The following is an 11,764-nucleotide window of genomic DNA, read 5'->3' on the forward strand; positions in this document are numbered from 1 at the left end:
ATATATATATATATATATATATATATATATATGTATATTCTTATATAAAAAATTTTTTATCGGGAAGTGCTTTGATGTTAACAAGATGTTTTCTTCTGCTTGGGCTGTAATTATTAATTATATGCGCATTAATGATAGACAATTCAAAATGTATCTTACAACGGAAACGTTTTGTTTCCTGTTTTCATCTGTTATAATATTTAATCATGACTAAATGACGTCTTACTGTTTTTAAATAAAGGAGTGGGACATGTCTTATAATATGTAAAGTGCCAATTTAAGTTATGCATTTTTTTGATATAACGTGTTTGCTTACGATGCACTGATACGGATCGCATCTATTACAAACGCAATATTGTATCTTTTTTCGCTCGAAATTATAAATTTTGTGAATCGTTTAATATCGTTGTACTACGGTAAGTATTTATTACATTTGCTAAACACAGTTTACTATTGTTATATAATTAAATCGATATTTGCTAATACAAATATAATATTATTAGCTATAATCGCTGCGAGTTTTGTACGATGCGCATGATGAACTATTTTATTCTTTTTTAACATTCGATGAGCTATAAGATGAGCAATAAATAATATGTGCGTATCATGCGTTTTACGCAGTATCAATAACATTAAATTTATAATATTACTATCTTAGAACATGATGTAATCAGTAAGCAAGAAAATTAAATAAACATTTGAAATATTGATTTTATGTGAAATATTCAGCAACGTTTTTATATAATATTTTAAATAAATTATAATATTATTTAAATAATATTTCTGATCTAAAGATGCAACGGATATTCGGTAATATCCAGCCTCTATATATTTGATCGATTTTTTATAATCCACGTGGTCATCAGGGTATCTATCATGTCTTTTTCTCTAAAGCGGAAATGTGAAAAGTGATTTTTATGTATTTTGATATATATAAGTATGTATATATATACACCTATTATACAAAAAAATTTCACTTTTCACGTTTCCGTCCTAAGGAAAAGTTACAAAATCGATATTATGGAATTATTCGGAATAAATTGAAATTATTGGAATTCACTCCAACTTGTTTCATGATAGATATCTCTTTACCGAGTCGTTCAACTATCTGGCCGGATTATGAAAAAGTCGTTTTCCATAATTTGGATAGAAATAATTATAATACATATTTAAAATAACATATTTAAATTTTTTAAATATATTATATGTACATTTTATATGTACATATGTATATTTTATGTATACATATGTATATTTTATATGTACATTTGACCAATATATAAAAAACTACATATTTTTTTATTAATGTTTAAATATTAATTAACATATATAATGTATGATAATATAATTTAAACAATTAGATTTTACTTTTACAATCTCTTTATTGAGGTTGAAATAATTTCCGGATAAAATTCGATTATATAGTTTATCCAATTTTGCTGGATAAAATCCAGTCAATAACTGTAATATACTGACGTAAAATGTCAGTTTTCTTTTCTGCAATGCAGCCAATAACTACTACTATATTATTAAATCCGATTAATGGTGATTACAAATGTGCAAGGTAATCTTAGTCTACAGATTTCATAATATCTTATTGCAACATACATGTATAGAAATTTGCTGTTTTAACTCCGTTAAAAAAATAAAGATAACGATAAGAAACAATCATTTCAAAACAATCTTATTTCATCATCATATCAATTTTGTTTTCGATCATAATTTTTAAAATTTATTTATAGTAACTTATCACTACAGTTTATATTCCGAAAAAACATCGTTTTCTATTGATTTCTTTTATTTTCTATTGAAAATCGATTCAATTATTAAAATATGATATAATTTTTACAGTAATTTGTTCTTTTTGATTTGATGAAATCGGAGAAGAAATAAATAAAAATCTAATTTATTCCTAATAAAAAAAGCTCAAATTTTTCTATCGTATAATACATATCATATAATTAAAAGAGAAAACTTTCCAAGCAAAACAGATTACGATAACGATTAAATAAATCGCAATTGATTACATAGTAACTAGAGTAATATTGACAATCACAGCTATTTTGATATCAACATGACTTTTTCAATTGTTTGAATTATAATTATTATTAATTATTATATGCAAGGACAGATGATTTAAAATATGTTACAGCGGGAAGTGTTTCACAATTTATTATAAAATCACAATTAAATGAACGTGTTATTGCTGCGGAATAAAAAAAATAGAAGAAGTAAATATATAAACCGGTGTCAATTATATTATTGTATAATATTTGCTTACATATTATACTGCTGCATTACGGACTTCGCTATCACAAACATGATATTGCATTTTATATCGCTCGAGATTATAAGTTTCGCCATTTTGTGGATATTGTTCGATATCCTTGTATTACCGCTGCAATTGTATCGCAATAAGTATTTATACATTTGTTAAACACAAACCATATTGTTTTACGTAATTCGAAACAATAATCCACATGCTTTAATTTTACATCTCTTTTTGTCTTCTTCTCAAAAAATTTAATCTTTTTAAAAAAAATTATATATATTTTTGCTAATTTATATTTGCAAATGCAAATATAATTCTATTAGTTACATAATAATTATATTAGATTCTCGTAATGTCACTGTCTTAGATTATATAACATAATATAGCAATTTAATGTGATCGGATTTAATTTTTACTTATAACTTGATGAGCAGTGTACTACACAGCGGGGTACTACATACATCCAATATGAAAAATCTTATCTATTTTAGATGTTTTTTGCGGGAAAAGTTGTTCTGATAACAGGGGCTAGTTCAGGAATTGGAGCTGAAACAGCTATTCACTTTGCTCAGCTTGGTGCATTGCTATCGATAACAGGGCGTAATAAGCACAATTTAGACAAAGTAGCCGAACAATGTGGACAACCTAAACCGTTTATTATAACGGGAGATCTAGCCAATGAGAATGATGTGAAAAATATTATCGACTCGACGATCAAGCATTATGGCAAATTAGATATTTTAGTTAATAACGCTGCAGTTGTAAAATTCGGTAGTATAGAAACTCCAAGCTTAGAACAGTACGACAAGTATGTAAAGTTGATAGTATATATAAATTGTATGTATGAATATTGATAAATTCTGTTTTATTTTGAAAACGTAATATAACAAAAACGTATTTTTTATGTAAATGTGTTTACAGTATTTTCAATGTAAATGTTCGATCAGTATTTCAATTGACTACACTAGCAGTGCCATATTTAATCAAAACGAAAGGCAACATTGTAAATGTTTCAAGCGTGGCTGGATTACGACCATTGAAAAATAATCTGCCATATTGCATGAGTAAGGCAGCTCTGGATCAATTTACGCGTTGCGTTGCTTTAGAATTGGCATCACGACAGGTGCGTGTAAGGATAATGGCAGTTTTCTTTTTTCAACAATAGCATTATAAATATAATTTTGAAAATACGACATAGATGCATCATATTATTATTTTTAAAATACAATATAGGTGCGTGTGAATTCCGTAAATCCTGGCGCTGTACCAACAAATATCCTTCGGAACACTGGGCTGACCCAAGAACAGATTAAAATCGTTTTCGAGCAGTTGAAAGGGGGGCATGCTTTAGGAAGAAACGGTGACACTTTGGAAATCGCAAAAACCATTGCATTTCTAGCAAGTGACGATGCTAGTTTTATAACAGGGATAACAATGCCTGTAGATGGAGGTTGGCATGTTATGTCTGCTTAAATCTAGACGTTGCGAGGCCATAAAATGTACGCTCCAACGTAGAGAAAAATTTGGAGAAGCGCAAAATTGAAATAGATACAAATAATTTTTAGAGTGTCCATGAACAATAAAACAGACGTTTTCTGAAAATATTTTCAAAAGCTAAAATCAGAAAATGTAATTTTACATTGTAATAATTTACTTAATATATAATTATTATAAAAGAAAGTATGAAATATATTTTTATTAATATACCCACGATATCAAGATGAATATAAAAATAAAAGATAAAATTATTAAAATTAGAAATTTTCTTTTATTTTCTTGTTATTCATTCGTTGTAATGAGCTCGTTAAATTTAAAAAATTAACGGATTTATATTAAGAAATTTAGCAAATCTCTAATTGATGCGTGAAAGCAAATTCCAGTAGAACGTCTAAGACAGTGTAAAGCCTCTATTGTCTTCTAGGAATATTCTTATATCATTTATCTAAATTTCTAATCAATACGTGGTATATACATATTTTTTTATGTATTGGGTTGTCCGGAAAGTTCGTGCCGATGTTGAAGGAAAATTGAAACGCAGAAAATTTAAATTTTAGTATACATTTATTAAATTATATAGGTTAGTCGGCATGAACTTTCCGGACAACTCAATATATACATATATAAAGTACATCATAAATACGGGATGAGGAAAAAATAGCAGGATGCAGACATATCTCGAAAAATATAAGTTTTATACAAAAATATTTCAGATAAAAATTATAGGGTTTAACAAGATCTGTCTACCGGTCTTTTCGATTTAACCTTGAGTAACATCACCAAGATCGAATTACATTTATTTTTTTTAATAGAAATCTCCATATTCTTCTAATTTATTTTGAGAGCTCTTCAAACATTAAATCAACATATTTTTTTATTACGTATTTTTCGAATTATGAAGTTTTAAAGTTATGCTTCCACTGGCGTTAGCATTATTCAAGGTGTCCAACGGTTTAAAACTTTTGAATGTTGTTCAGAATCATGGTTTGGTTTATTCTCATTTGTCGAAATTATTTTTTTCTTTTTTTATTTTACGAAAAATGAATTTTTAGTGCAAAACAGACAATGGAATATAAATATCAATCATCGAGCAGTGCACGGGATATCTCAAAATTTATAACTCAAAATACTATAACAAGAAATTTTTAGAAAAATACAGTTTCCAAAAAAAGTTATTTGTATGTTTTTATTTCAAGCATTAGTTTTAGATACAAGCGATATTTAAATATGACTAATTACAAACTATGTTTATAAATAATCACTTGTGATTGTGCTGGATTATAATGTATTCGCGAAATCGTTTTAAAGTCGCAAAAATGATTTCAGTAGCCAATCAGAAGCATTAATAGTTGATATTCTGATTGTCTATCGCATAAATCTCGCATTAGTGAGCACGCTGAAGTGCTCAGAAGTGCGCAGAAGTAGCCCTTTTTAATTAATACTATTACATACTATTATATACTGCGCGACTCATGGACAGATACTCATTTAAATGTAGTCTATAATTGCAATGGCTATATTTAAACTTTTATTATTTAAAAATTACTACTTAAAATAAAATTTTACAAATAATTTTTTATTTAATTTTTTAGAAATATTTCGATTGCTATTATATAACTATATTCTTAAAAATATCGAAAAAAAGCGGTGAAAAAAAGTGTTATTTTCAAGATTTTACCGTTTTTTAACGTAATTTATCATTTTATATAATTACATTCCGAAACAAATATCATTTCTTATTATTTCCTTTTATTGATTTTATTGAAATAAGATTCAATCATTAGAATATTATTTTTATAGTAATTTGTTGTTCTTTTTGGTTTGATGAAATATATTGAAAAGTAATAAATCAAAGTCAAATTAATTCATTCTCAATAATGAAAGCTCAAAGTGTTCCATCGTATAATTCCATATATACATACCGTATAATTACAAAAGAGTATAATTATAAGAGAGAAAAGTTTTTAAGTAGAACAGATTATGCGATAACATCGAAATGACATTAAATGTATTCTAACTGATCGAAAAGTAATTTAATCTTGACAATCATTGGAGCTATTTTATATTAATATGACTTTTTGAACTGCTTATAATATATGCTAATAATATTTATAATATTTATAATAATTAATAATAATAATTAATAATTATTATTATTAATTATTATATGCAAGAACAGATGATTTAAAATAAGAAATGTTTCATGATTTCTTACAAAGTCACAATTAAATGACGTGTTATCGTTCCGTGTTATCATTCCGTAATAGAAGAGTGGAATAGATAAATGTATATATAAATGTGTATATATATAAACTGGCGTATCAATATCACATTACCGTAGCGTTTGCTTATACATATATATATATATATATATATATATATATATATATATATATACTGTTGCAGTACGAATTTTGCTTTCATAAATATAATATCGCGTTTCGTATCGCTTGGTAAGATTATAAGTTTTGCCGTTTTGTGATCATCATTCAATATTGTTGTACTGTCAGAGTAAGTAATTATACATTTGTAAACACCACTATTGTTTTACATAATTCGAAAAGATAATCGATGTCTTAATTCTACTTTTTTTTTCATTTCTTCTTACAAAATCTAATGCCTTTAAAAGAAACTATTTAATTATAAATGCAAGTTCCATTAACTACATAATAATTACATTAGATTCGTATTATTGTCTTAGATTATGTGACGTAATGTAACAATTTAATGTGATCGGATTTAATTTACTTATGGCTGCTTGAGAAATGGAGTGCTAATGGATACATCTAGTCTTAAAAATCTTATCTATTTTAGATGTCTTTTGCGGGAAAAGTTGTTCTGATAACAGGGGCCAGTTCAGGAATTGGAGCTGAAACAGCTATTCACTTTGCTCAGCTTGGTGCATTGCTATCGATAACAGGGCGTAATAAGCACAATTTAGACAAAGTAGCCGAACAATGTGGACAATCTAAACCGTTTATTATAACGGGAGATCTAGCCAATGAGAATGATGTGAAAAATATTATCGACTCGACGATCAAACATTATGGCAAAATAGATATTTTAGTTAATAATGCTGCGATTGCAGAATTCGGCGGTATAGAAACTACAAGTTTAGAACAATACGACAAGTATGTAATGATAAGTTGATAGTATGTATAAACATGTATGAATATTGATAAATTCTGTTTTATTTGAAAACGTACTGATAACAAAAACATGTTTTTTATGTAAATGTGTTTACAGTATTTTCAATGTAAATGTTCGATCAGTATTTCAATTGACTACACTAGCAGTGCCACATTTAATCAAAACGAAAGGTAACATTGTAAATGTTTCAAGCGTGGCTGGATTACGACCATTGAAGAATAATCTGCCATATTGTATGAGTAAGGCGGCTCTGGATCAATTTACGCGTTGCGTTGCTTTAGAATTGGCATCACGACAGGTGCGTGTAAGAATAATGACTATTTTCTTTTTTCAACAATAAATATTATTTTGAACATCATATTATTTTTAAAATACGATATAGGTGCGTGTGAATTCCGTAAATCCTGGCGTTATACAAACAAATATCCTTCGCAACAGTGGACTGAGCCAAGAACAAATTAAAATCCGTTATGAGCAGATCAAAGGGATGCATGCTTTAGGAAGAAACGGCGATTCTTTGGAAATCGCAAAAACCATTGCATTTTTAGCAAGTGATGATGCTAGTTTTATGACAGGGGTGACATTGCTTGTAGATGGAGGTTTGCATATTATGCCTCCCGAGAATGTTGCGATGCATTAAAATGATATGCTGTAACATAATGCGCAATATTTGGAAGACCGCAAAATTTAAATAGACACCAATAATTTTTAGAGCGTCCATACATACTAAACATACGTTTTCTCGAAATATTGTCAATAACTGAGATGAGAGAAAATGTAATTTAAATTGTAATAATTACAAAATATATCACTACACAACAAAAAATGAAATATGTTTCATTAATTTACATGGTATAAATTAAAGATGAATACAAAAATAAAATAAAAATTATTAAAATTAGTAAAATTTTTCTTTTTGTTTTCTTTTTATTCATTTGTTGCGATTGATTCGTCAAGTGTGAAAAATTAGCGGATTTGTGTTTCAGAAACTTCGTAATTTTCTAACTGAGGCGTGAAAGCAAATTCCAATGTAGGGCGTCTAAGATAATGTGAAGCTTCTCATGTCTTCTAAAAATCTTTTTATATCACTTATTTAAATTTCTAAGCAATACGTGGTACATATTTTTTTATGTATACATATGTAAAGTATGTCATATATATCTATACATATGAGGTGAGGAAAAAATAGCAGGATCCCAACATATCTCGAAAAATATGAGTTTTATATAAAAAATATAAGTTTTATACAAAAAATGTTTCAAATAAAAGTTGTAGGATTTAAAATGATCTGTCTACCGCGGTCTTATTAGTTTAATCTTGGATAGCGTCTTCAAGATCGAGTTACATTTATTTTTTTTTTTTAATGAAAACCTCCATATTCTTATAGCTTATTTTGAGAGCTCTTCAAAACACTAAATCAACATATTTTTCATTAAGTATTTTTCGAGTCGAGAGTGAAGTTACGCTTTAAAGTTACGCTACCACTGGCGTTAGCATTATTCAAGTTTGACCGACAGTTAAAAACTTTTGAATATTGTTCAGAATCATGATTCGGATTAATATTTGTCAAAATCATTTCTCTTATTTTTTTTTATTTTACATAAAAGTCAATTTTTAGTGCAAAACAGACAACGGACTATAAATATCATCGTGAAGCGGTGCACGGGATGTTCCAAAGTTCGTAACTTAAAATACTATATTAGAGATATATATAATACTACTAAAGAAATTTTTAGAAAAATTAAGTTTCCAAAAAAAAGTTATTTGTATATTTTTGTTTCAAGCATTAGTTTTAGAGATGCAAGGGTTTAAATGCGACACTTAACTACGATTAAATAATCACTTATGAATGATTATGCTGGATTACAATGTTTTTGCGAAATCGTTTTTCGGTCGCAAGAGTAATTGCAATAGCCAATCAAAAGCATCAGTTGATATTCTGTCCACATAGATCTCGCATTAATGAGCGCGCTGAAATAACTCTTTTTTAATTAATACTATTACGCGCGACTCATGAACAGATAGCCATCTAAACGTCTATAATTGCAATATGGCTATATTTAAATTCTTATTATTTAAAAATTACTACTTAAAATAAAAATTTACAAATAATTTTTTACTTAATTTTTTTAGAACTTTCTCAACACTATTTTGCGAAATTTGAGACAATCTATATATTAACATTTTATAAGATATTACTTATTAAGACAATTTCAAAATAAGAACCGATTATGAATATCAGCCTATATGTTACGTCGCGTAGTTAGTAACAACCAATGTTTCCGAATAGACAGACAGACTAAACATAGCATGTTGCATCAATTGCGCTCTATTATTGATAAAATCAGTAGCATATTGTCGCAATTCTTACAGCATCGAGTATACTAGAAGTTCATTCATGTTATGAGAACGCATCTTTGAGTAATTATATAATTATTTTCAATGTTCAAATTTCATTACTATGCAGAAAACATACTAAAATTTGTTTATTTGTTATTAAAGATGATGTGTAAATGTATTCTTATTCTACAAATATCTCACGATATTCTATTATTTATTTTATTTATTAGAATTTATATATATATATATGTATATATTATATACACAATATCTGGATTGTTGTTGTATAACTATATTTTTAAAAAAATCGAAAAAAAACGATAGAAAATGTTATTATTGTCGAGACAACTTTATCGTTTTTTAATATAATTTGATATAATTATATTCCGAAACAAATATCATTTCTTCGTTTCCTTTTATTCTTTATTGATTTTATTGAAAGCAAATTTATCATTAATCATTATAATATTATAAAATTAATAAAAAGAAGAACATGAAACCACAATATAGGTTGTTTTTTGTGATATTTAATTAAGTTTATAAATTATTTGGATATTTCGGCCATAATCTGGCCATCTTCAGTAAATTTATAAATATCAATAAAAACATAGAATTTATATAAATTTAACATTAAAATTCAACGATCATAAATATAATTATATATAAATCATTGCTTTCTTTCTTCTTACATCATAAAACGTGGTTGCTGAACCAATTATCATATTGCAAATTATGTAGGACGAGAATTACCAGATTCTAATTTTAAAATAATTATAGTATCGTTAGTATCTTCTAGTCAATTTAATAAGGATTAACAATTTGTTACCTGTTTTACAGCAAATTGATGAATCTTAAGCAATTCTTTCACGCAGATGAAAACTCGTCATGACATTCGTATCATGATAGGACAGTAGATTTTGGCGACGAAAATGGTATTAATTTTTTAAAACTAATAAAACAAGAAAGAAAAATTATTTTCGACATATATAAAAAAATCATTTAATTCAGGGAGATATCTTAGTTATTATTCTAATCATTCAATAATGCACAAAAGGTGTGTAATCGTCGAACAATTAGATAGAATACTATTTTTATCCCATTCAAAATTTCATGAAAAAAATATTTCAAATTTAGTTCACATTTTGTTAATTAATGATTATTAGCTTGAATTCATTTTTTCAATGATTAAAAATAGAATAAAAACTTTAGAAAATAGAATCAATTTAATTTTAAAAATAATAATTGCAACAAGGACAACAACTCTAAATCTAATTTAATAAAGAAATTTTTTGTAATACCACATAAGTAATTTAAGTAAAGTTTCGGAAAAATTTAATAAATTATCACACAGTCATGACTTTAATATTGCGTACAAACCGATCAATAATTAATAGATTTATAAAAACAAGAAAAGATCGTTATAAAGAGGATCATTGTGTAGTGTGATTTATAAAATAAATTATTTGGATTGTGAATCTTCTTACGTTGCCCAAACAAAAAGAAAATTAAAAACACGAATAAAAGAACATAAGAAGGTCCACTACCGATGTCAATAGTCTCACGCCACCAAGTTAATGAGAAGTATTAGAAGCAATTGGATTGGGATAATGTTAGAATTTTAGATCATTATTCAAAAGAAGAATTTCTGAGATGATATATATAAAAAACCAAATAAATAGTATTAATAGGCAAAATGACACTGAAGGTTTGCCTGATATTTATTTTTTAAAGAAAGATCTCTTTCACACTTAAAAGTAATTTTAGAATAATCTAAAATTTGACATATATATAAATAGCGGACACACATGAACGTATTGACAAATAATAATATACAATGTTACAACGAGTTTCTGCGTGAAGGAATTGCTTAAGACTCATCAATTTGCTATAAAACAGATAATGAATTGTTAATCCTTATTAAATTGACTAGAAGATATTAACGATACTATAATTATTTTAAAATTAGAAAATTAGAATCTGACAATTCTCGTTCTACATAATTTGCAATATGATAAATAGCTCAGCGACTACGTTTTATGATGTACTTGTACAAGAGGAAAGAAAACATTGATTTATATATAATTATATTTATGACCATTGAATTTTAATAAATTTATGTAAATTGAATTATGTGAATTTGTGAATTTTATTAAATTTATATAAATTCTGCGTTTTTATTGATATTTGTAAATTTACTGAAGATAGCCAAATTGTGGCCGAAACGTCTAAATAATTTATAAACTTAATTACATATTAAATATATCACAAAGAACAACTTGCTATGGTTTCATACTCTTCTTTTTGTTAATTTTATGATTAAAAAAACCACGTTTATTATTATTATATATTAGAATATTATTTTTATAGTAATTTATTGTTCTTTTTGGTTTGAAATATATTGAGAAGTAATAAAACAAATTAATTCATTCTCAATAATGGAAGCTCAGAGTGTTCCATCATATAATTTCATATATATATATATATATATATATATATATATATATA

The 11,764-nt window shown here is 26.5% G+C and overlaps 2 protein-coding genes across 2 annotated transcripts in view; both read left to right on the forward strand.

Annotated features, from left to right (window-relative positions):
* The window catches only part of LOC105624090 (L-xylulose reductase-like), an 8,852-nt gene extending 5,107 nt beyond the window's left edge, over nucleotides 1-3,745 (forward strand). The window contains exons 3-5 of the mRNA XM_012205450.1: nucleotides 2,764-3,080; nucleotides 3,194-3,395; nucleotides 3,506-3,745. Coding sequence (XP_012060840.1) covers nucleotides 2,764-3,080; nucleotides 3,194-3,395; nucleotides 3,506-3,745 — 759 coding nt within the window. The remainder of the gene's footprint in view (nucleotides 1-2,763; nucleotides 3,081-3,193; nucleotides 3,396-3,505) is intronic.
* Nucleotides 3,746-6,583: 2,838 nt separating this feature from the next.
* LOC105624069 (L-xylulose reductase-like) lies at nucleotides 6,584-7,559 on the forward strand. Its single transcript, XM_012205428.1, has 3 exons — nucleotides 6,584-6,900; nucleotides 7,016-7,217; nucleotides 7,302-7,559. The coding sequence occupies exons 1-3, from the start codon at nucleotides 6,584-6,586 to the stop codon at nucleotides 7,557-7,559; spliced, it is 777 nt and encodes a 258-aa protein (XP_012060818.1).
* The last annotated feature ends 4,205 nt before the right edge of the window (nucleotides 7,560-11,764 follow it).

This window comes from Atta cephalotes (assembly GCF_000143395.1).
Source record: "Atta cephalotes unplaced genomic scaffold scaffold00072, whole genome shotgun sequence".
Taxonomy (NCBI): Eukaryota; Metazoa; Arthropoda; class Insecta; order Hymenoptera; family Formicidae; genus Atta; species Atta cephalotes.

Bases quoted from the DNA above. Each gene is read 5' to 3' on its own strand.
- LOC105624069 (XM_012205428.1), top strand. From the start codon at position 6,584: ATGTCTTTTGCGGGAAAAGTTGTTCTGATAACAGGGGCCAGTTCAGGA. The intron at 6,901-7,015 runs GTATGTAATGAT...ATGTGTTTACAG, and splicing joins AGTTTAGAACAATACGACAA to TATTTTCAATGTAAATGTTC. The intron at 7,218-7,301 runs GTGCGTGTAAGA...AATACGATATAG, and splicing joins TAGAATTGGCATCACGACAG to GTGCGTGTGAATTCCGTAAA.